The sequence below is a fragment of the Gavia stellata genome, chromosome 9 (assembly GCF_030936135.1).
Source record: "Gavia stellata isolate bGavSte3 chromosome 9, bGavSte3.hap2, whole genome shotgun sequence".
In the NCBI taxonomy this organism is placed as follows: domain Eukaryota; kingdom Metazoa; phylum Chordata; class Aves; order Gaviiformes; family Gaviidae; genus Gavia; species Gavia stellata.
In genome coordinates, this window is record NC_082602.1 from 10,634,638 (window position 1) to 10,660,789 (window position 26,152).

Here is a 26,152-nt window from a genome sequence, read left to right on the forward strand (position 1 = left end):
GTTACAGTTTGCAAGAATATATTTAGATCCACATAATTAAATAAAATTATACGATTAAGCAGCATGGTAATAAATTTCTACATAAAAGGATTTCTGCAAAGACCAAGAAAGCTTTTCTACTTGAAAGCCTCTGCTCAAAACTTACATAGTGTCCTATAGTACTAGCATAGGTGTCAGCAATCCAGGACATCTCCCTCTCCCCTGTGCTCATATCAGGAGCGGGCACATCAACACCAGGTCCTGTTGGCAACAGTGAAAACAGTTTTTAAGGCTCAAACATGAATAGTTATCTTCAACCATTATTCCCTTGGGAACTGTGCAGGGCTTGGCAGAGAAGAACTGTTTTCCTGTTTGAGCCTCAGTTTATTATGCAATCAACAGATTCTTCTGGATTCAATTCAGTTTTAGATGCTGTATCACGCATTTGTACAACACTGTCAAAACCTCCAACTTTTCACACGAGTCATTCAGTAAAATGAAGGTAGGTCAGTTTGTCAATAAAAAGTCAGAGTAAGATAGTGCATCAAAAGCATATTTATATTTTTTTTTTTTACTATCATTGCCATAACAACAGGAAGGGCGCTATCTAGGTATGATTTCTATATACCATGATGTTAATGGGGTTTTTTTGCATTAGAATTTCCTTTTTGTTCCTGGGTGAGTTTAGAAATTGAAGATAGGCTGTTCCTAGTCATTGCACTGTAGCACATGTATTTGATTTTACCCCTCACTTCAAGAAAGAGATATTACATCTTTCTTGATGAAATAAACCTTTGAAAGATCTTTCACACATCTGTTGTAATAAAAGCAAATTCTGTCTGTTTTTTCTAGATAACCTAAAATAGCATTTGCTCAACCTATTTAAGATCAGAGGGACTTGCTCAGCAAGATTTTAAATGCAACTCTGCCTCTACTCCTTTTTTTCCCAAGTGTTTTTAAAAGGTTTGTGAAAGCTGCATAGCACCAACCATAGAGCCAAAAAGGAAGACAAATTTAATCAAACCATTTTAATTGTCACTGAACTAACAATTACTATAGCTGGCATAGCATACAGTATTCCCCTAGTCACGTGTAACATTAACAAGTGTGTTTATACAGAAGCTTAATTTAGATGAGAAACACTCTGGCTGAAAGACCAGATGACAAACACTCTGGCTGAAGAGCAAGAAAATGCAGATAAATGGATATACATTCCCAGGAGCAGTCAGACATCAGGAATACATGACAGACCTTTAACTAGTTACAGGCCTTATTATTCAGTTGAATAAGAACCTCCTCCAGGTAAAGATCCTCCATTTAATTACAAGTCAAGCTAGTAATATTCAGCTTTCTCCAGAGGAGACTTGCAGACAGCAACTCCAGACAGCAAGCTATCAGAACAACTCAGGGTTGAGAGTCTGAATGGAACACCTACTAACATTACAGAAGCTGAGGTTCTGTTACAACAGGCACCTATGCTTCTTGCCTATGCTTCTCTTGCAGCCTGTGGTTGCCATGGGTGAAGCCATCAAATTTCTCTGGGGTGGATCTTCTATTTCCTTCCTCTGTTTCCTCAGATATCTGCCAAAAGCCTCAACTGAGGCTACAGGAAACAGTAATAGTGAAGAGCTTGATATTAGAGATTAAAATTGCAACAAACTTAGTCACAATTTTATAATCTACCTCGAAGAGAAATATGATTCATTTTGGATTCTGTGAGCTCAACTTTTGTGGCTTTTCACACAGAACAGACACAAGAAAAAAAGTTAAGACACAGTTCCCTTTAAAATGCACTAAGATGCAATGACTCAATTCTTTGTGGCTCTTTGCTGAAAGTTCTATACCCAAATTATTTACAGCTCTCAAAAATACAGTTATTTAAGGATACTATCTAGCAGACACTGCCAATGCACAATAAATCAGATTCCTAAATTTTAGTAGTAAAATTGTACAACATACCAATAAAGCCCTTTTTTGCTAGCTCCATGGTAAACCTTCTTGTGATCTTTTCCAATTCATTGTCCTATAGAGAAAATGCAATAAATATCACAAGAAATCATTAGTGTTTATGAATATTTGCTAGAATTAATGCCCAAACATGAACAGACGCCCTTTTCTTTTAGAAGAAAGGATGATTCATATATTTATATAATTTATATGCCACTCCCTAACGGACCCTTGGTATTCAGGCAGCACAAAGAAACATTTGGCTTTCTTTCCGTACATTCTGATCCACAACAAGTTGGGAGTGTGGCACGGGAAGAACCACCTGTACTTGTGGCAGAGATTTCCCGCAAACAAATCTGATATCCTATCTGAGAGATTTATAACTAGCAACATCAATAGCCAGCCTGCTGGTTGTACAATCAACACAGTAGAACGACTTCACACAAATCCTTACAGGAGTTTTGAGCTTAGAATACCTGTTACATGTTCTAGTATGTCTTTCTGTACAAGTTATTTTAATTAGGGCAAGAAGGCAAGCCTGCAGTAAACTTTTTATAAGCCAAGTTAGTTATTATTCACACTGGAACACTGCATAGAAAGGTTTAATGGAGCATAAAACTATTTGTCAAAATAAACAAAACCATTAACTTTTTTCTAAGAGCAATTTAATTTAAGCCTTTATTAACAGTATCAACTTTAAAAAATTTCAGGTTCCAAATTACTTGTAATCTTCTAAGAAAAAAACTCATAAATTAAATAATTGAAGTATTCCACCTCTGAAACACACACCTTTTAAGAATTCTTTTCCTACCTATTGCATGCACAAGCTAAATTCAGCCTTTACAGAGCCAGAAGTGGCAGGAAGTTTTAAGTGGTCAATAATGCCCTTAAAAGAGCTTTTTTAACTGGCTGGCTTCAGTACTGCAGGTAACCAAATTTTTATCTATGATTAAGCTTACTGTGTAGTTCTTGGGATTGATCTTGACACCAGCCTTTGCCCCACCAAATGGCACATCTACAAGAATGCAAAGGAAAATAATTTTACTTTTTCAACAATAAAGGCAGAATGCATCAGTAATGTGTGAGGATTTATATCTTTGATTTTAGCAGTGAATTTGGGTTTGCCACATTTAGGGCTTCACAAGAGTAAGCTATAATCTCATCTAGGTACTCCTATAAAAATGGGAAGTCTTTCAAGGGCAGCTTGAAAATGGTCTTTGAAACTCAGAAGTTGATGATTTAAATTTTCTATGCATCAAGCTCTTGTACTTGGCGCTTGTAGAAACAGTAAGTTTTACAGTTTGTATTTTACTGGTTTAGCTCAAAAATTTTACTTTGGGAGTCCTAAGTGAAGTGTCTTAATACATATTAAGAAGTATTTTGTTTTCTTATACATAATGTGCAGAGTCTCTCCAAACTCCCCCACAATTTAGCAGCCGTGTATGAATTATTCTTCATGTCCTGTAAAGGAGTTCTATCCACTCTCTCCACAGCTCCCCTACCTGAATCCTTTACAGCCTCCATCTGTTCCCCCTAAAATTAGCCCCCTCCTAACCCAAGTTTGTCATACTTTGATTTGCTTTCAAAAGCAGTACTTTTACAGGAGGGGGTAACTAGCAGAAGTTGGACTTTTCAAATGAAAATGTAACTTTATTCAAGTATCTACAGTAACAGCAGAGGGAATATGTATTACTGTTTTGATCACTATATATTTTTTCTCATCTTGCTACGGATTTTAGTCAGATTAGTGTGTAAAACTTAATTTAATCCTTTAGATGCTTTTCTGTAAATTGCATCAGCACTGACTGAAATTAAAGATTGTATCCTTGCATGAAAAATTATCACTTACCAACCACAGCACATTTGTATGTCATTAGAGATGCTAAGGCTTTCACTTCATCCACACTAACATCCAAACTGTAACGAATACCTGCAAAAGACACATGAGAAAGAAAGGAATTCACTGAACAACTTCACAGGTATTTATAAATTGGTAAAGTTAATTCTAGACTAGCCATCTACAACATGCAAGTATTTAATGTATCAACTTATTTGCTTTAAGGCTTAAAGAACAAACCCCCATTCTCCTACTTAGGTATCTATCTTTTATTTAACAGAAATTCAAGACTTCAGCAATTCTCTCTTAAGTAGTTTAACAGCAGCACTCAATCTTGGAACAAAAGTGAATATTCCTTGGGAGGACGATGAGCCACGCTGATAGATAACTGAGTAGAGTTTTCAAAAGGCTGATAAAGCTTATCAGCATCCTGTAAGATCTTTAGCTTTGGACTTCAATAATTCAAAATACGAGATGAACTTTGTTCCTGAATGTAACTTATCAGTACAGGTTATAACCAAGATCTCTTTGCTAGAGTAATGCAAGCTCCTGTTAAGTTATGAGCCTTGCCATACATTGGCTGTGGTCCAACAAAACCATATGTAGCTTCAGAGCTCTGGCTGCTAGGCACAGCCACATAAGAGAAAGCAGCAAGCCACTCCACTAATTCACATTTGTTCAAGACATTTTGATGGAATAACTCTACCCCAGCAAGCTTGTGTGACCAGGCCACCCATCCCGCACCCACAAACCAGCCCACACCTGCATTCCCTGTTCTGAGTCATTCAGCAGAACTACAAGTTGCAAATGCAAATTGTTGTGGTCTGATAGCGGCTTGGATGCAACATGGGTGATCCCAGCCATCAAGGCAGTTCAAACCTGAGTGGAAAATGATTACACAAAAGTAGGGAGATCTGTCACCTGCCTGACTCTTACCAGTCTTCTAAAAAATGGGTTGTAGGTGTCCAATAAATTGATTGAACTCAGTTAAAATTCATGTATTCTGGAGGTAGTTGCAGAGTAGAAAATACTTAACCAAACTGACAGGGCACATATACAGAACTGCAGAAGCCTAAATGTGACATTTAAGATCAACACAGTGCCCAAAGTCATGTGGCCACAGCAAAAAAAACCCACCCTACAGCTTTATGTTAGCTTCTGTCCAAGTTTCTCCTACATCACTAAGCATGTAAGAGAGCCACGAAGAATTTATTATCCCCACCTCTACTCCCCAAATCCTTAGCTGTAGGTTGTGCCAAGTTGCATGGTGGTTTGTAGCAGGCACAGAGTGTCCTTTAGATGCTAGGACAAGGCACCACAAATTTCCTATTATGTAAAGAGAAGACCATATTCAGGTCCTCAGGAGTGAAAAAAGGCCAGCATACATTATCCAAACTAAAGCACTGTGCTGCTATGAAAGCTATTCCTGAATGCTCTGGAAACAATCCCAGTTTCAAAGGAACTGAGTGCTGCTCAAATAAAGCTGAGGGCCAAGTGCTGCTTTCTTATGTGAGTTCAATCAGTAAAAGAAAGTACCATGCCTCTGCAGAACAGAATTTAAATTTAGTGTCTATACGGGGGAAGAGTGATCTCCAAAAGCAAACTAACTAGTTTCTGACTTAGGTAGCTATAAGGTGTTAATGTCTGGGCTTTTGAGAACCTTCTAACAGGAAGTATTATTCAAAATTTAAGTGGAATATATTAGACCCCAACAGACCAGTCAAAGTTACAATGTACGTGTTTTTTTAACACTTCTTACTCCGATCCTTCAGAGGAATGGTTATCCTTCCGTCAAGCCCCGAGCAAGCACAAACACCACCTATGGCACTGACTGTCCTGCCTGGGGACACTGTTCCCCCTTGGTTGAGCAGGTACTCTGGGGACAGGTCTCCTCGGAGCATTGCTCAAGCCAGCCAAGTCTGAAGCCCCGATCTATGCTGGGCAGAAATGAACTCTGCCCCGCCACCCCCGGCTGAACTAGGTCACTGTGTATTTATTCAACCCATATATTTATTCAGACTTCAAGTTGCATACACAAAGCAGTTTTACTATAACTATACTCCTGCAGGCACACAAAATGTTGTTTATTGATATACAGAAAACAGCAGTGGGCTAAATAGTTAGGGATAGTTATTTTGTACAGTTTTAACAGGGAAGCAAAATACACAAGGAGCAGCCTCTTCTGCACATCATATTGAAGATGGGATCTGAAAAGGTGAACAAGCAGCAGTTTAACTAGAAGACTCAAACACATGCAGAACAGTTACATCTCCAGTTTCCTTGTATTGCAGTCAAGGGTTACTATAAATTTTACTGTAATAAATATTAAACTTTCATACCACGGGAACTAGGGAAAAAGCCCCAAGACTAACAAAGTACTGAAAGGCTTTCAGCTGAGATGCCTATTTGTCACCCATGTACATACACCAAAACAGGGAAAACTTTTAGACTTGAGGCTAAGTCTTGCTATTTTTGAGCTTGCTATTGAGACTTGCTATTTTTGAAAAAGATTTAGCTTCTTTTCTAACCTTTTAAACGGCTTGAATTGAAATGGCTAGTCTGCTAGCTTTACCTTCTTAAGTCAATTCTGAGAGTTGTGCTGACTTCACTAGACACTTTGCTCAAGTTTATCTGCTAAAAACTTTTATTACAGTGTCAGGCATAGTCCAAGGTGTGGATTCCAGGTTCCCTGACAGGTGTGACGACTTTTTCCCTTCTGTGACACGAGTGGATAACATTTAAGATACACGAACATTTCATTCCTTTTCACAGTTTGGGCAGTTACCGTTTTCCAGGAATTGTAATTACTCTAAAGGAGGCCCACCTCTTGACAGGGAAGTTATTTGTGCTTAGCTGTTAGGACTGATGAGAAGCAGGCATCTGAGAATGCTGTACATTCCATCTGCAAGGGGATGCACAAAGATAAAAGACTTAATTTCTATTCTATTTGGACATCAGTGAAATCTAGTTTGACAGCTTCCTAATTTGGCAGGAGGAGAGTATTGCCATGCATTTGTATGGCTCTTTTGGCAGTGTAACTATGTATTCAATACCCTGAGTCTAAAAATGGACTATATACACAGATAAAATACTGTGTTGGTTTTTTTTTTTTTAAGTTTCTTAATACATAAGCAAATGAAAGTCACTGGTAGGCAGCAAGATTATAATTTTTTTAAACCCTGGCAGGTCCCACACAGTAAGTCTCTGGAAACTTGTGACTTTTACAGCAAACCAGCTACAAAAAATAGTTTGAAGAAAGCCTCAAGTTACAGTATGACTCACTGCCATGGAAAATACTTTTCACTGGAAAACATACAAATTCTTGTTCTAGCTGAGAATTCTCTTTCCTTGCCACACCCCAAGAAGTTAAACAGTATGCTAAGAGAGACTTTGTTTTTCTATGCACAAGGCCTTCTAGATGAGGAAATGTTTTCATTTTAATTTTGTTTCATTACTGGTCAGTATAAAGAGAAGGCTTTATCACCACATTGCATCATCTACATTTTTAAAACTTCCTTTTTATGATCTGTATTTTGGATTTTACCTCTTGCACTGAGCCTAATAATTTTGGCTAAAGTAAAATTTGCTTATGATTTAAGCTTAGCTTCTTAGATAGATGCTATGGGTTATTTTTCACTTTTCCAAATGGAGGCAACTAAGCTCTTGAAACACAGTATTTTTTAAGCAAATGTCAACATAGTAATCATCAGCAAGACTGTAGTTTGGATTCTATAACAGCAGTCAGTTACCATTTTAATCAGCAGGTTTGTATTAAGGAGCATACTAACAGGCATGTAACAAAGATCTTGATTTCAAAGAAAACTGGCTACACATCCTACCAGATTTTACGTTGTACAGATTTCAGTATGTTTTGTGATGTTCAGTGTGTTTATCATGCTTCCTTAGAAAACATGGTGTACAAACCCACCAACTTTTCAAGGATGATTACTGCCTTTCTAGTATGCCTAAAAATCTACATTTAGGAAAGTTAGTGTAATTATTTCCTGATTTTCTAGTGCAGTGATCTTAAATGGTAGTATCTACATATGCCCTCACCACTAATGAGCGTGAAGTATTCAAAGACAAGTCTCAAAACTAAAGTTGCCATAGTAACATTTCAGAGCAAAACACTTGGTAAACTACTCCTCCTGCACTAAGTATCTCGCAAATCTTAGCAAGTCTCTCAAATTCCCCAGAACCTGGAACAGATTTGCATCTCAGTCTGAATTATTAATATTAACTGAGGCTTTTGTCCTGCTTTGACTTTGGTGTTTTCTTCTAGTTATGATCATCTTTTGACCTTTGAAACTCATTAGGGTCCTTTACAGATGACAGTTCTTGTTAAGATGGTGCATTTGTTCTGCTTACCTCTATTTGCAAAATGCTTGCTCATCAGAACAAGCGTTTCAGGGCAGCAGCTATCCTACACTATCCATACAGCATTCTGCAAAACAGATTTCACGATCTCATTTGAAACTTTTTAGGACTGACACTACAGCCATATTAATCTCCCAATAAGCAACACTGGATTCTGCAGTGGCTCTACAGGTTAACAGCTGCCTGAGCCTGTCCAAAGGCTGACATTACATCCAGAGTCTAATGGAGCTTCAGTAAAGACACTCACCTTGTTCAAACTACTCAGCAAAATTCCCAAGCAAAATCCATACACCAGCTCCAGCATTTATTGTAATGCCTTGGTTCCCTAATGTTTTAACTCTGGATTACATATAACCTTTTAATTTAGATGAAGTTTGGGAAGTAAGCAAGTGAGACTGTGATTATACTACTACCAAACTCTACGTGATCATTGACACCTAATACAGTAGGAACCGATGTTCCAAGCAACCCTTAGGCTCTTTCAGAACAAGTACATTTTTCCAAATCCAGAAAAACAATTCAGCCTTCCCTACAAGGAAACTGTTTAGCCTTATTTAACCATTTGGAAAGTGTGGTAAACAGCACAATGACAAACTTGTAATTATTGAAGACGAAGAAATTCCAGACAAACCTAACAAAGCGAGACGAGTAATTCACTGCTGGAAAACAAGAACATTCCTAAATTCAATTCACTAACTACCAAGACAGGAGATAAAAATATTTATCTCTTCCCACACAGCATTAGCCAGCTATAACCTGGGGCAGGAAAGAGATTCCCCTATGGACACATCCCACCATTCTGATTTAACCACAAGTATCCGTTCAGTGACCATTAAGGTACTCAACCAGAAAATACTTCTTGTATACTTTTAAAAAGCTGTACTTACACTTGAAATATACTTGAACATATACATTTATTACATTCCATGCAGAGAAAAGCCAAGAATATTCTCTATTAAAAAATAAGTGTGGTACATTAGTAAGATCTTGTGTTTTAAATGCAAATATGGCAAGTTTAGTATACCACCAGGCAAGCACATATTACCTGCATTAATGCACTTAGAATACAGCTGTGAAGTAGATTCTCACCTATAGAACTACCTCAACCCTACCTAAAGGATTAGGTTGCTCATTAAACTGCACTCAACACTGTAGTAACAAGGACTGATACAGAGAGATGCAGTAACACTACTTCCATGCCAATATTAATACCACGTGCATGGGTGTGTGCAGAGGGCACAAATAACACACAAGTTGGCCCTGGCTAGTCCAAATGCCATAGCAGCCACAAAACAATAAACCACCATAGCACTGACATGAAGCAGGCAAATTCCGTGCTCTGCCTATGAGTTTATTTCCTAACAAGATGGAGCTGTTGCAATTCATGCAACAACGAATACCTGCTAGGTTGACCCAGAGAACAGGAGGGACACTGTCTCGCAAGAGATTCCCCTCCTTGCTCTCTCCAACACGTGTTTATCCAGAAAGCCCAATGCTGAGAGAGGTATGATCTCTCTATAAATAGACAAGTAGCCAACAGCAGCAAGGGAAAACAACTATTTAAGATCAAGGACAAAGCTGGCTACTGCACAAACAATATGAGCTGATTATTTGAAAAAGCTGAGACTGAAAAGATTTGTAGCCAGAAGAGCGAAGCATAGCCTCCTGCAAGAATATCAGAGGTAAAAGCACGAAACAGATATGGTTCACTGAGAATTGCAACCACTTTATTAAAGGACAGCAAAAGCATACGACACCCATTCCTTGCCCTGTTTTTTCAATTTGCAATTTAAATATATATCCACAGTTGTACTAATTGTAAAGTTCAGTATGCTCTACAATAAGAAAACAGAAACCTATGAAAATAAGGCACTCGTATAAGCTTTAGCTGTAACACTGCAAGTGGTGTTATCACAGTTTGGCTAATTACCTTTTTTTCTGTAAAACTCTCATATTCCTTTGGAGTTAGATCAGTTTCTATGGTTATTTCTGGTTACAGATGGTCTATGTTACAGTTCCGTCTGTTGCATGGTCCCTAGGGTACATTTCCATGTCTTACCCTTTAAGACCCCTGGGCCAAAGACACGACCTCTGAACTTTCATCCATGCATGACTTAAAAAAGCAAAGCCACCAATACAACCCCAGGATGAACAGAGCTCTGCTGAAGTGAAGATACCTTATAGCACTACTTCTTACTTCCCCTGCTTACAAAGGGGAATAAACAACATCACAGCAGCCAAGACAACACATGAGGTTGTACTGGTCCAACTCTTGCATGTAAAGCTGCTTCTTTTGCAAGTAAGGTTACCATCATGATGTATATATACACTGTTTTAGACAAGGTAATGTGTACAACAGAGGCTATTTGGTGACTGGGCACTGAGATTAGCATCAGCCTTAGGCCTCTGCAATTGGAAAACTGTGGCAAGGATAGCATGAATAAATGTCACCTTATGCAGCAAGAAGCTCATTAACGTGAACTCGTAAGTAGTCAAGTGAGGAGGATAAATCCTGACAGGCAGAAGAAAAGCAGCCAAAACCAGAAGATAGGAAAGTTTTGTAATGCAGAATAGTTCCTTCCACTAACCAGTCACAGCAGCACCATACAGGAAACCAGATTTATTCACCTCCAAGTCAACTGAGCAAATAAAGTAAGAATCATCTGTCTTTATATACAGATAGTGAACTTTGAAGTAATGTATGACAAAGTTTTTTAAAATCTCTGTGTAAGCGAAAGTCAGACTAAATCTAGCCTGGAACTAAAGATGGTGTTAAAGCCTTTCAGAACTGAGGAAGCCATTGAGACTGGGTTAAGGCAATTTGGGTGAGCATAAACAAAAGGTTAGGCTGTTTCCCAACTCTGATTCATTTGGTTTAATTGGTAACAGACCTGTTGGACAGTCGGTTAACATGAAAAGGCTTTAAAAAGTTTTAAAACCACTTAATAGCTTTATCCCTGCAGTAAATGCTGCCTAACAAACATGGAATCATTTCCATACTACTAAGCAGGTAGGAACTCAATAAGCTTATTCACATTTGCACATTGGTTATTTTCACTAATCTATTCTCCGAAACTGACCTATTAATGAAAACAGCTGTCAGCAACCACATGAAAAAGCAGCTTAACCAGGTTTATACCTTTCATAGAACCTGATTTAATTATTTATGAAGATTCATTATTTTAAGTAGGAAGAGATAGAGTACTTTTCAACAGAGTCATGTGTATTCAGCCATCTCATTTCCTGTACCCTGTTTGGTTTGTTTTAGTTCTTTAGGCAGCTGTCAGTGCAGTGAACAAGAGCAGCTGTGGTTTCCTGTTAGTGCTGGCCACTAGCACGCAAGTCACTGCATAAGCAAGGGAAAGAGTGATCTGACCCACAGCATTACTGCAGCTACCACACAGCATCAGTCCAGCCGTATAAATACTAAGTTTGGATTGTAAGCAACTTGAGTTCCAACACACAAGAAAACTGCTTATCTCCATGTTCTCAATGGGATGAGGAGGCTTCTAAGTAATTTTCCTTTCCAGCAAACAGTTACATTGCAGAAAACAGTGTCTTTAAAACCTGGACTTACACGCTGGACATACTGGAAGGCCTACCACTTAAACAGGTATATTCATGAGCATTTTGTAAAGATTCCTAAAGCACGGAAGAGAAGCACACCAGAAGAAAATCACCACCTTCTTGAATTGCACAGGTTTGCAAGCCCCGAAGTAGAACTAAGGATTCATTTCTACAATAATTAAATAGGTAAGCACCACAGGATGCAACAAGAAATGTTATTTCTAGGTTCTCGCAATGAGGTGGAGAAAACCCACAAGTTATAAACTGAAAAGAAAGCGTGTTTCAGTACTTAGTGCCAGTTTTCCTGAAAAGTTCCTCTTGACCCAATGAAGAATCACCTGCGCGACCGTCTAATGACAACTGCGTCTGACACAACCTAGTTGAATTGTGTTTCTACAGCTGTTTTGGGGGGAGAGAGGAGAGTAGGATAAGCCATTAAATAACTTCCTATTTTTATTAACTATGCTTTAGGTTGTTGGAACTGGGGTATTAAGAGCATCATACTTCTTGAATAGAAATACGACAGTCAAGTTTCCCACCAAGGTGTAGAAGTTTGTCTACACAAAAAATGTAAGACCGATCTTGAATTTGCCCTCATCCAGCCCAACCCATGTGGTCTGCCATTCCATTTCTGTACCAGGCCAGTCATCCATCCAGTCAGAAGCCTTATTTTCAAATCAGACCTCTTCTGGCATTCACTCTACTGAGTTATTTCTTGCAGGCAACAGAGAAGACAGCAGAGAAGGAGGTACAGAAGGACTAGCAGTCAAGGAACTGCTGCATTTCTACCAGCAGTATCATCTGCAGGCACACGTGAGTTTTAAACTTGCTTCTTAAAGATGAACCTCGCATTAAGAAGTTTGGCCCCTTCCAGATTTGGGCTAGACTACTAAGCAGGGGTTGAGGTTTCACCCTAGAAGAGAATAAGCAGGCAAAGAAATTGAAGATGATATCTGTGTCAGAAGGAACATAATCTAACTGCTATAACATTAAGCTAAAAACATTTAGTAGAAACAGAAGGTGCTGCTAAAGTGCAGATAATTAAAATGTTTATTTATTCTCTGTTTCCTCAAGTAATTGAGCTGTCTCCAGGTTTACAGCATTTAAATCAAGATTTTTTAGTTTGATTTACAGTACAAATTCTTCATCAGTTCATGGTTAAATGACCTTATAAACAAAAGCAGTATACAGAAGTAACATACAATCACTAATTAAGTATTTTGGTATGGGAGTATAAAAAGAAATGAGGCACAAAAGTAAAGGAAGACTGCCTTTAAAAGACCTAAAAACATTTGTTTTCCTGCATTCCATACTTGAATCTTAAAGTGCACTTTGATCATTTGTCTAATCTGCATACAGCACAGTATTTAATATTCTTCAAACAGCATCTTATCCTTCAGCTTATTAGTAAGTAATAAATGGGCATACCATGTACTTTTTCTGCAAATATACTTAAAGATGTAAAGCCAAATTTGATTACAATTGATATAACATGTAAACCTCATGAAATACAAGAGATGAGCATTTAAAGTACAATGCTCTTTGAAAGAATGACAGAGATGACAAAGCAACCCTACTTGCCAGCGATTACCTAGCAGTAACTAAAGGCTACCCCTTTCTTGTTACAAAATACAGATCCTTAAAAAAAATTGGTACGGGGAACCTTATTTTATCAAACTTTACTTTTCAGTAAGTGCAAACTTAAAGTTCACAGTTCTGCATCTGAAATGATCTGGAAGCTGTGTTCCTCCTACTGCTCTGCAAGCCTTCCAGATGCCAACTCATAAAAGGTGGCCTTATGTCCCTTGGTGTTTCTTGCTGGCGTGAATTACTTGCATCGGACTCTGAAACCCACAGAGTGTGTGTGAGACACTCACGTCAGCAAGTTTTCCCATATCATACTACTATGGAGTTTGTGTTGTATTTCACCAGGCTTTGCGGGGTTTTTTCCCCTGTGGAATCTACTAGAATTCTAGTTTAAAAATCACTTTTAGACAAAAGCTCAAGTTGTTGGTGCATTTCCAGTGGATCCAATGCACCATAAAGGCAGAAATATCTCTACCGCCCCTCTTTACAGTTTGAGTGTTTTACTTCCTCCCACCTGTTTTCATAGCAGGTTTCAAGCAATCTACACTTATCACACGTCCCATTTAAATTTACTACAAAGCCAGATCTGTCATCTGATAGTAAGCAAATTCCTAGAGAGCATTAGAAGGTGAAATCCATTTATGATCACTACGCTGAAAAGAGTGGAAAGGAAATATCATTTGCAATTCCTTCCCTAAACCCACAGCGGGGTGTGGAGCGGCACAGGAAGAAAAGGACAAACTGCTGAGACTTAGTATTTTCTTTAGCTGTCATTTCCAACTGCCTTGAAATTTACAGTTGTAACTTTCCATAAATGTTGCAGTGTTTGTTCCAGTGTCAGTGCAGACAGGCATAAGAAACGCTACTGAAAAATCATGAAATTCTGTTGAGGACTTAGAAATGTAGGTATCAGAACAGAAGGTATCCAATCACCAAATTGGTGGGGTTTGTTCTTGTACAGAGTATTTTATAATTCTTTATTGTGAAAACATTAATTCTTTCAGTTCTGAGCAACACTAATGTGAAATATTACAGGTTATCATATGTTAAATACTATCTTGTTACTTCATTTGCCACTGAACTGTATTTTGTTTTGCAAGCAGGGATCTTAAGATTAACACAGGCTGTACAGAAAAGGACTTCTTGTAAGCAGCAGCAAAAAGTAACTTAACCTAAACAGTGACAAAACCGAAGCGTAATAACCATCTGTACTTTAAAAGAAATTATAGCAATGGCAGAGAAATAGTAGCTCCACACAGGGTAAGCTTCAGCCATACCCAGCTTCAGCTACAACTAAGTCTGATGCCGGTAGCTCTTGTTCCAAGTAATCACCAGAAGTTATTTGGAATTGGCCTCTTTTGGGTAAGAATTAAACACATCACAGGATGCTCAATGCATATTTGATTTTGGGAACTTACAAACCACATTAACAGGACAGACCATTTGTGCTGCAAAGAGAAAAATTCCCATGTCATATATATACACCAGCTGAACTGATTATCAAGAACACATTTACCTAAGAACACCCTTCCTACTCTATTCTAGAAGTCAGAGGTCTCCATTGATAAGAAATCACAGAGAAAACTTTGCTTTCTGCAACCATCATTATTTACCACAAAGTTGGTCTATACTGAAGAAAAAGAAATCTGTTTACAGACTATAGAAGCTCTGGTTTGAGGCAGTCCTGAAATGGTCTCCCATACTTAACTGTCCACAAAGATCAGAGCTCCTGAATAAGTTATGCCGCAGGACATCTGTATTTGTTTTTCAAGGAAATGCCATCTATCCAGGACTAAAAGGGAGTTTGATTCCTCTGAGATCAGAGCTGGTCCCACACGAGCTCAGCTCTGCTCAGCTCCTGTGGGATTCACCCTCCCAGTCCCCTTGCACGGGCGGGCCGTTGGCCTCACCTGTGCCAAGTCAGCTTTCCCTAGAAAAATCACTTTCGGCTCTTCCTATGTATCCAGCCGGTAACTGGGAAAACTTGTTATTTTTCTCTACAGACGTTTTCTGGGCGAGCATTCGGGTTTCATGAACACAGCAGGCAGCATGTTAAGGGACGGCTCCTCCAGCTCCCGTCTCGAGAGCTGACACTTCAGGCACGGAGTCCCCACACGTTTTCCAATGAACGCCACTGAGGTTTGGGTCGCACCGAATAATCAGACAGGCTGCCCTCGCACCCTTGGCCTTGCCCGACGCCAGACCAGCGGTGTCTGCAGCGAAGGCTGCGCGACCGGCCGCCGTGCGACCTCGCCCCTGGGCTCAGCAGGAGGTCACTCGCGGGGAGCCCGGGCCGCAGAGCGCCCAAGGGCCGCACAGGTACGGCTCTGCCCCGCCTTCCCTTCGGAGATCGGATACCGCCGGTGACAGAGGGAGGCTGCTGCCCGTCCTCCCCGGAACGGTTCTTACCGGTCGCTGGCCGGGCGGGCAGCCGGGAGCCAAGCGTCGCCCCCCCGGTACCTCAGAGAGCGGGGCGCGGGACGCGCCCGCCCCGCGGCGGGAGAGCGACTGCTGGGCAGGGGACGGGCAGGGGACGGGCAGGGGAGCGCCGCTGCGGGCCCGGCCGCGCGGGCCTGGGCACCGGGGTGGGGGGGCGTGCGGCGGGTCTCACCTCCCTTGCAGGGCGTGCGGTGCTGGCTGTGCTGCGCCCGGTAGCCCTCGATCACCTCCCACTCGCCGTTGTCGCGCTTGATGGGGAAGGAGACGCTGAGCACATGGTTGCAGGGCTTGATGATGCGGAGGATGCCGCGGACACGGTGGCGCCGGTCCTCCATGCTCTCGCGGGTGCGCAGCCCCTCCACCAGCTTGTCCTCCACGATGCTGGCGCCGCGGTCGAAGAACCCCTCCACCATCTTGAAGAAGTTGGGGTCGTCCTCCTTCTTCGCCGCCTCGCAGTAGTGCCGCCGCGGGCACCGGCCCCCGCCCCATGCTGCCGCCGCCGCCCCCCCGGCTGCTGCTGCTGCCGCTGCCGCCGGCCCGCCCGGCTCCGCGCCCGCCAGCACCGAGCCGGCGGCCAGGCGGGACGCCAGCAGCTCCCCTAAGTAGCGGTACATGGCGGCGGCCGCCGGTGCTTCCGCTACGCGCGCAGACGGGAGGAGCGCGGTGGCGGCGCCCGGCGCGGTGCTGCTGCCACAACAGGCGCGGGGCGCCGCCGCCGCCGCCTTTAAACGGCCTCGCGGTGGGGGAGGGGGGCGGGGGGGCCAGAAGGGGCGCTGGGGGGGGCGGCAAGACGCCGCGCCTCGCGACTGCGCCTGCGCCCCTTCCTCTCCGCCCCACCCCCGGCGGGATTCGCGGAGGGGAAGGGGGCGCGGCGCGCGGGAGTCTCGCTATGGGCGGGACGGAGGGGGAGTGGCGAGCATGCGCGCTGGGGGCGGTGCACGCCTGCCCGCCCCTCCCTACAAAGGCGCTCCCGGGCGGAGGGTGGTGTTGCGCGCGCGCTGGTTGCGGGCGGCTGCGGCCTCGCGTGCGGGCTTAGGCGTGAGGGCCGCTCCCCCACGGGCTTCGGTAGGTCGGCGGCGGGAAGGGGCGGGCAGGTAGGCGTGTAGCGGGCGGTCCCGCCTCGCCTCAGTTTTCCGCCCGGACCGCTTCCCTTTCCTCTGTGCGGAGCTGCGGGTCCCTGCGCGGTTATGGGCCGTCTCTCCCGCCGCGTGACCGTAACGGCCGCTGCCGCGCGGAGGGCTGGTGTCTGCCGGGGCTCCGCCGTCCCTCGCTGGCGAGGTGCTCTTCAGCTTGTGCTCGGTTCCCCTGCCCTGCGCTGGGGAAGAACCCGGCGGCAAGTAGTCCCCACTAAAGCACAAGCGTGAGCCTCTAGCCGGCTTCCGACACCTTGTGCCCGGCGGGGGAACTGGAGTGCTCTGGGCGAGGGAGGCTTGGCCTGGCTATGGCACGCTGCCCTTTAGCTGGGCAAAACCCGTGGTCTCACACTGCAAGTACAGCTATCGGTAAGGGTACTTCCACACGGAGTATACAAAATTCTTCAGAAGAATTGCAGTTTGTGTGAAAACCCCTTTTGAAGGGAGCCTTTTAGGAAAACCCAGCCTATCCACATGTGTTTAACTGACTGTCCTGTTAAGGGGGGAAAGAGGCTCCGAGTTAGTACCTGTTGTATGCGAACGCAGCTGCTTTGTCTACTCAGGTGTTACATTGGTAGCATGTCACTTTTAACTGGATGGTCCATTGAGGGGAGGTTGTTACGTAGCTCAGGCTTTTGAGTGCATCTCTGAGAATATTGCTTTAAACTGCTTTCAGAACATGGAGATAGTGTATTGCAGCATTTTTACCAGGTTTGTTTTAGAGGAAGTAAGTGATTTGTTCACTTTCTGTAGGATTGGACTGCTAATTGGAAAATACAGGGGTGTTTTTTTGTTTAGGCATGTGGGAGACCGGTGCCCTTAGGGCAGGAGTAACCAGGAAGTTGCTTTATCGCTATGGGAATCTCTCTGACCACTATGGACATCCGAGGGCTGTGCTGTGAGGCTTGTGGGAAAGTAATGTAACTTTTGTGTGTATTTGACAGCAGGAAGTTTAGTCAGACTCTTTCAATACACATAAACTTTTCAGGCAACTGATACTCAAATTTTACCGTGTTTTCATGTTGTTTTTCTATCCTAAGATTCCTGAGGAGTTGTCATAAGGACCACTAATAAGGAGAATTTTTGCCTCTTATCTGTAATGAGCATGTTTTATAACTGTAGCCTAGAGAGCAAAAATCCTTGATAGTAGGTGATAGGGAAACAAAAGCGAGGGACGAGCTTGTTCTTAGGCCAGTTTGTGACTTGGATGTTCCCACAGGGCTTCAGAAACAAATTTATGGGTTTATGTTTTTCTGTCCGTGCTGTAGGTGGTTCATAGACAACTTCTGTTGTGGTGTTCATTTTCAGTTCACAGAATTGCAGTGTTCTCAGTGGTTGTATCAGTTTTGAGCTACTATTTGATTTGTCATCTCCAGGTTCTCATGAGCTAAAGCTCAACTTCTATACAAGTTCTTAACTTTTGTAGATGTGTAGGAAAGAAGGTGGTGAGAAAGTATTGTGGGAATTAGTCCTTATCAGATAATTATTTTCACCTTGTTCTGTATGTTAGAATACCATTTCACAGACACAAAGGTTAAATGAAAAATATGATTAACGAGTTTGCTCAAGTGTGGAGACTTAGATCAAAATAAGGTTAACATGCTTAGCTCCTGTCCTGCCTTCAGCTGTGGCTTCTCTGATTTATGAGCTTTACTTAATTATCAGCTGCTTGCAGTATCAGGCTATATTTGCAGAACACATTTGTGAATGTATTTGAGACTGAGTATGGGACATGACAGTGTGAGAACAAAGTGGATCTCTCCATGTGTTCAGTCACACAGTCGTATTTGGAGCAATGGCAGCACCAGCCTTTTTCTCTAAAGACTGGATTTCAGCAAAATATTCAACAAGCTGTGTGCTTAATGCTAAGAATAACTAAATCACTATGTAAATTTCATAGTCCTTAAATATTGTAAATGAAAAGTTAACTAGGGATTTTTGTTTGCATGTTTTCATGAATTAAATAATGTGTGCAGTTTACAGGCATTTTACCAACCTCAGCAGGTCCCTACCATATTTGTGTTTGCTTCAGATCCCTTCTGGAGGCAAGAGTAACCATGCTGCCTGAGGGTATTAAAGAAGAGTAAGAACAGGAGTCAAATACCCTATTGCAGTATTCATATATGGTAAGTGGTGAGCAGCTGAAGCAAAATCTATTTGGCAGAGGAAATTAAAATTCACATGCTTTAGAATGAGTACTAGCAGGTATGAAAGTGGTAGTTGCAATAATAAAAGATGAGCTGTATCTTCTTTGTTCTTGTATTGCATATGGGGTGCCATCAGATGATTCACATTTGAGTAGCATCAATCAGAAAAAAAAAAATCCGTTGGATGGATAGAAAGGTAACTTTTTGTCTTTACAACCAGAAGTTTCACTAACTTTGTTAGTTTCATATTGAATGTTGGTCTTAGGCCTGCATCTGAAGAGGGAGATACGCAGAGAAAACTTAGTACCTGTGTGGTAGGAATTGTTTGTATGATTCATGGACTCTGCAACATGGTCATATTTAACTGTGTATACGTGGTAGATTGGTATAAGTCTTTATTTAAAATCTTTGAAGTATAGGTGAGGGAGACAAACAATTAAATTTCCTAAGCTTCTAAAACATCTTTATATATGATTTTAACACATTATTATATATAAGAACAATAATAAATACTATATTGTGCCTTCCTGAAGCAGTCCACAATTTTAAGGTGTAAATTATCAATTTCATAGCAAGTGGAGTCAAATTTATTATGTGTCAAATTTTAAAGTTTTATTGAAAAACATGATCTCAGACAGGAATCCAGTACTTCCTGCTTTATTCCATGATATTATTGAAGTATTACCTATTTGAGAATGTGTAGGTGACTAGGATAGTCTTTTCCTATGTCTAACATCATTAATAGTGGTGTCATAAGTGGAAAATATATTTTTTATTAAAATTAAAAGGTCGGTTAGGTTCAGCTTAATGTTCTCTATCAAAGTTTGTCAATTTGGCTAAAATGTTCTTAGGATGTACTTGTACTGGATTCTATCAGAAGCAAGGATAGCTGTCCCCAGTTTGCATCCTAGTCTCCTTACCAGCTCACCAAAGAAGGTGAGAGAGAGCAGAGAAGCTGGAAATTAGGGATCCTCACAAGGCTCAGAATAACTCTGCCCTTTGCCTGGCTAAGCGCATTTGAATACAGGGTAACGGCAGGATTGCCTCCAGTTCAGAGACTTCAGAGTCTGAACATCCATTAGACAACGTGCTCAGGAGGAAAGTTGGACAGAGAATTGATGCCTTTCTGTGGTAAACAAATTTTCTTCTGGGAACAGAAATGGATTTTGAAATACTCTGCAAATGGAATTACAATTGTTTCAGCAAGCTTCATTTTAAGCTGTCAGCCATATCACATGAAGCATTTGGCAGTTCTTACCCTTTGCTGAAAGAATTGGTTGAGATAAAGTCCAAATATTGGTAATGCTCACATATGAAGATATTTTTTTCTAGTGATTCCAGAAATAATGTGGCAAACTGTAAAACTGAGGTTCTAGCCCAGTGGGATAATTTAGAATATTATTTAAGTTGAAGCAAGTTCTTGTTCCTCTTTGAATTGCCTATATGAGCAACTACGTTTCCCTTCCTCATTTTACCAGAAGTTGCAAAAAAATGCTTATTTTTCTTGGACTTAGGAGTTGTGCCGTATTGCTTTATGTAGACCTTGGTAGTGTAACTAAATAGCTGAGAGATGGGATTATTGGCTTATCCCAGACTGTTCTTGAAGAAAAACTGTTAAGCCTCTAAGTTAACAGATCTGTGGATGGTTGGAATAATAGCTACTGGAAAAATGGGAGGGTATGAAGCTTTCAGGAATACAAACTGTAGTCCTATTCATATTCCTCTTGGTTGAAATCCTGTGCATGTTTCTTTTAAATAGAGGGTATGCAGGCAGGCAGCAATTATGTAGGACTTCACAGTGATCCTACTGCACTGGAGCTGCCTGCGTATTGTGCCAAAGGATGCTAAAATACTACCAAATAGCAATCTAATTCTTTTGCAGATATTTAGCTTGAGATATTCTCAAATTTTATCGACTGTATTTTCCATCTTCACATTGCTTTAAGGTAAAACTTCATGTATAATTATTTTTGGCATGGGATGGGGAAGTAGAGATGGCTGTTTCTTTATCTTCAGGAAAATATTGTCGGAGCATTCAGTCTTCAGAATAATGGGGGCTAATGTTGATAAGGCATGTGTTCTTTTAAATATGTATATTTTTATAAAATATACTACAGCCTGAAGAATCTAAGGAGTGATTAATGTAATCCGAGTTTAATTTTAATTCCAAATTTGTGAGCCAAGTTATTATACTTTAAGTGCCACATTTTGTGATCATATTCTTCCCTTTTATGCCAAGCCAGTACATGGTATAACAGGGATGAAATGAGAAGTGTGGCACAGTTGTCTAGCTTCAGTGTTGCTAGAGGCTGGCTCTATAAGATGCTATTGCAGGTAACACATGAATTAGGTGAATCCCAGAAGATTTCTTTAATTTGTGACCTGTCTATTTAAGCACTTTTACAAAATGAACTCTGAACTAGAAATCTTGATTTCAGTTATCTCTTTACAACCAGTTAGAGACTAAAGCTGATGAAAAGTCATTTCACTGGCAGCATAAGGTATCAATACTTATATCTGTTGGTTTGGAGACTAAGGGGGAGCCAGCTGAATTTAAAATTCTGGTGAAGACCTATGAATCCCTTAACTGAGGTCTGTGAAATAGTTTTTCTTTCCTTTATAAATAGCTTCAGCTGTGTTCAGCCATACCGAAGTTGGAGAGCAGACTGGTAGGTTTTCTTTATTTGCCCCCTTTGCCTTGATACAAAAGAACCTGAATTTGGTGGTTTTCCAGGCAGACTGCAGAAGTTAGATTTGCATATGCTGCAAATCTGAGATGTGCTTTCTGTAATACTGCAGAGTTGGAGAAGAGATATTTGGATTATTTCCTGTTGAGATAAAGACTTTAAAGCTTTCACTACTTTGTGTTATTAGTGAGATGCTTAGGTACCTGTTGTCTGATTATTTAACATTATTTTTATGTGTTATTTTGCATTAAATTTAAATATTTTCATGATTGCTAAATTTAAGTATAAGCTGCTAACACCTTGTTCATATGTAAGTAGTAACTTTTTTGCTTGTCAGTAGCACTGTAAAAGTAGGGAGTGAAACTTGTAAGTGCACAAGTAGGAAGTTGGTAGGTTTAGCCTAGTAGGGACTTTCTTTAGGAAATGGTAGTCTAAAATGAGAGTCTTGTTTTTTATACTTGAGGCATTGCTACAAAAACAATCAGTAACTGAGCAAAATAATATTTAAATTATTTAAACAATCATAAGATTTTTTACTTTTCCAGAACTACTGCAACAAGATATTGTTCTTATTCTTACAATTCTGGCAATAGAATTATTAGGTTGTTTTCCAGAATGTAGATTTGACAGCAGTTCCTAATTCTCTCAGAGAAAGCTACTTGAAAAACACTCAGTAAGTAGACTAATCTACCAATGTTTCAGAGCAAGTATCAGAGGGCAGTTTTGTGAGCTTTTAAAATGTTAATCATTCTGCTGCAGAAGTCAGAAAACATTGAATAAATTCTGACAACTGCCTCATGAGTAAATACAGCTTTGATTGCCATGAAAAGTGGTGGTGCTTATGTTTATCAGCTTTAAAGACCTTCTGTCTCTATCTGTTTATATTGTTGCTGTGCATGATGACTGAGGTTGCCAACTGGTTACTTCAGCTCTGTGATAGAACAGATATAAAAAGCTCTTCATGTATATAGGAGATAATGTCCTCATCTCTTGTTTAGACAGTCTATAGATATGCAAAAAAATTCTGTGACATGTTTTGGTACTTTACTGTCAATATATTACTAATAGGCATTGCCAGATAATATAACAGAGAAATATAAAATATGTTTTGTATAACACTTATTTCCTGTAATGCCACTTCAGGTTTTCAAATGGGTAGGACAAAATAACTTTGGAGGCTGCAGATCTGATCTGAAGCTTACTGAAGTCAGTAACAAATTAAGCTGATTTCAGTAACCTTTCAGTCAACATGGTCCTTCATGAAGTGACAGAGGCTTTTGCAGGTCAATGTGAAGGCTTTTTCTTTCTCAGTTCCTGTATCAGTGAGAATCTGTTGAAGCAGCTGTTTTGTGTCTTTGTGGAATAATCTTTAGCTTTCACTTGGTTTTTCATCATTTCTAGTTTAAAAGACGAAAGAGGGGATGATACAGTTATTGAACCTAATATATTTGAAATTCCCATCTAACTTAAATGTGAAATTAGCTGGTGAAAAAAGCTAATAATGGGAAAGCTGACAGGTATACAGGCATAAAAACCTCTAGATGCACTATGAGTGTGCAAGCTTTGTTCCCTTAGATTGGGTTAGGAGGGAAAGTAAGTACTTTAGTCAGTTTATTTCCTGGAAATTATACTGTTTTTTAGAGAATTGCTGTCTATTTTAGTCAACATAGCAAACAACAGACAGTTCACTCCTGGCAAACCATAATTTCTACTAATAATTGTTTGAAAGTAACATTTACAATTGAAATTGATGGTTTTTGCAACTCTTGGGTGGCCTTGTCTGGCTGAAAATTACACCTAGGATCTTAACAGCCTGGAATCACAGCATCAGAGACTGCAAACCAGTTTTTTCTTGCTTCAGTACTCCAATTGACAATCACAAGTTGTTGACATAAACAAAGTGTGTATTGTTTAAATAACAAACATTAAAGCTCTTATGAACTAGAGAATACTAGTCTTCTGTAGTGCTTTTGTTTGCATTTCTGTTAACAAAATCAACTTTATCCTCTCTCACTTTGGAAGACTGGTTATGGAAATCCATATTGTTAAAATATGTTCAAATGCTTAATCCCTTGTGAAGGATGTTGGTGGATGAAGCCCAGATAAAAAAGAATTAAGAATTGCCTCTCAAGTTTGTTGGTACAATTGAAATTGGCATTGTTCATCAGAAAAGTCGAGGAGTATGTTGGCTGGTATTTTTCAACACATTATGGATTTCCTAAAAAAAAATCACTGTTTATGCTGGATGCTAAAAAATGTGTATGTGATATCTTTTCTTAGCCATCTTTCACAGACCTCAAGATTGTTCATGGTGCCCATTGGATGTGGAAAGCCAATGCTAAAAGTCACTGTTATATAGCTTACCCCAGAGGAACATCAGAATGGGAGAATAGGTCAGAATAACAAATGCTTCTGTTTTAATTAAATTGTCCCGTCTTGAGCACACTTGAACAATTTTTAAACACTGTATTTTAAAAAAAAGTTAAGTATTTTCCCAGTCTTTTTTTGTCTGTCTTCTAGTTAAATGACTTGGTTGATTAATAATGTCCCTCTGTGGAAATGGAGCTCATTAAAATGACACGTTATATGTGGTGTTTAGGTGCCCATATGGCAATCATATTAAATGTATCGCCATGCAGAGTCAGACATAAGTGCCAGCTTATGGAGTTGTGGCAAAATCTGGACAGACAAAATCTATGTATCTTGGAATATCTTTTAGAGGCATTGTTGCTGTCATTGTTACTTGGTGCTGGTGTGGGAGCAGCAGACATCTTGAGGAGCAAAGGTGGGATGGGCCTAGTGGTGTCCAGAGATGTGAGGAGCATCCAAGGGATATTGGCAGTAAGCTTATTTTGAAATACTGGTAAGGTAGAGCCTCTGCACATTGTTGGTAACAGATTTTCTGATTTCAGGAGTGTTACGTTGCTGTCATTTGACTAAATGAGTTAAAATCATCATGGAATTTGTAAAAGCTTATCTTGATTTCTTTTGTTTTGTCTTACCAGTTTTTCAGATAAGCTGATATTTGTCTTTAATTTAGTAAAGGAAAACTAACTGGCAAGCTCAATAATTTATGCTTTTAGATTGTTCACAGTTATTAGAGATCAACTTTCTTGAACAGAGTGTATGCTATATATTCATCTCGCTTTTATAGTCTACATTAGCATTGTGGCAGTTATAAATAAATGTAACATTGGGCTATATAAGCAGAAATTAAACTTCTTCCTCGTGTGACAAATATCTCATGAAGGTAATAGAGGAGAAGGAAGGAAAAAGAAGCCAGTCTCCTTCACTGTTCTGTTCTCCCTGTATACTTTACGCCTCACCTACCAGCGAACCCATACTTGTAGTGCAAGTCCATTAGTGTTATTTAGTTTTAGGTTTAATTTATTCTTGTTTATTACATGGCTAATTCAGTGAAGGTTATTTTAAGTCAAAGAAATTAATGGGCCTGTTAACTAAAAGAAAAATATATCTATTTGGCAAAACATTGTACACTCATCTCCTTTTTTTCCCCAGAATGAGTCTTAAAGTCACATCAGAAAATAGTGCACTGCCTCAGGACTTAGATTTTAAAGTAATTCTTAACGTTTTGAAAATTAAGGCTTAGTTGTGTGGGTAGGTTCTGCACAGAGATAATGAATGTTAAAATCTCAATATGTAAGCTGAAAAGTTGAAATGAAAAGATTAGTTTTGTGACTTGTCACAAAGGCAAAGGATTACACATTGGGGAATGATAGTGCAATGTTTAAAGAATGAGTATGAAAGATTTGCACAGAGTGAGTTCCCCACTTGTTTCAGCTTACTGTGTGAGCCAAAGTAAATTACTTAGTCTTTCCTAGCCTCAGTTCCTGTAAGAAAAACAGATGATAGTTTATACCCTACTTCTTAAAGGTATGGGGAGGACAATACATTAAGTATCATTTGGAACTGAGCTGGTTATGCAAACTTCTATGGTCCTAATATCTGAATGAATATAGGTCAGAAATTACAGAGCATGGACAGTATTTATTCTCAATGAGAAACTCATGGAATTTGCAGAAGTTGTCTTGGAATAAATGCTATCTGTAGCTGCCTTCATAAGTTACTTTAATGTGTCAGTTTGGGTAGAAGGAGTGATTGTCAAATACATTATATATGTGTTTTTCCATCAGATTTTATTTCAGTTATTTCCATGCCATGTGTTTAATGTGTCTGAAAAACAGTCTTTCAGCAAGTCTTCATCCAGCAAATTGGATGATGACAGGTGAAGAGAAGGTAATAAACTCGACCTATGACTATATTTGGTTATAAATTTCTAAAATGCCAAGTAATGTGATATTACTCAACAAACAAAGGAAGTAAGTACTGAAAATTGCATGAGTTCTTTCGGAATGTGCCAGTGTAGATATGAGCGTGCCTTCTTGCTGAGAACGTCAGATCAGCTTCTCTACAGCAGTGTAATTTCTTGAG

The 26,152-nt window shown here is 40.2% G+C and overlaps 1 protein-coding gene across 1 annotated transcript in view; it reads right to left on the minus strand.

Moving 5' to 3' along the window:
* Positions 1-16,347, minus strand: part of GLUD1 (glutamate dehydrogenase 1) — a 31,196-nt gene extending 14,849 nt beyond the window's left edge. Inside the window, exons 1-5 of the mRNA XM_059820847.1 lie at positions 15,906-16,347; positions 3,776-3,856; positions 2,886-2,941; positions 1,939-2,002; positions 146-240 (exon numbers count right to left, since the gene is read on the minus strand). Coding sequence (XP_059676830.1) covers positions 146-240; positions 1,939-2,002; positions 2,886-2,941; positions 3,776-3,856; positions 15,906-16,347 — 738 coding nt within the window. The remainder of the gene's footprint in view (positions 1-145; positions 241-1,938; positions 2,003-2,885; positions 2,942-3,775; positions 3,857-15,905) is intronic.
* Positions 16,348-26,152: the final 9,805 nt, after the last annotated feature.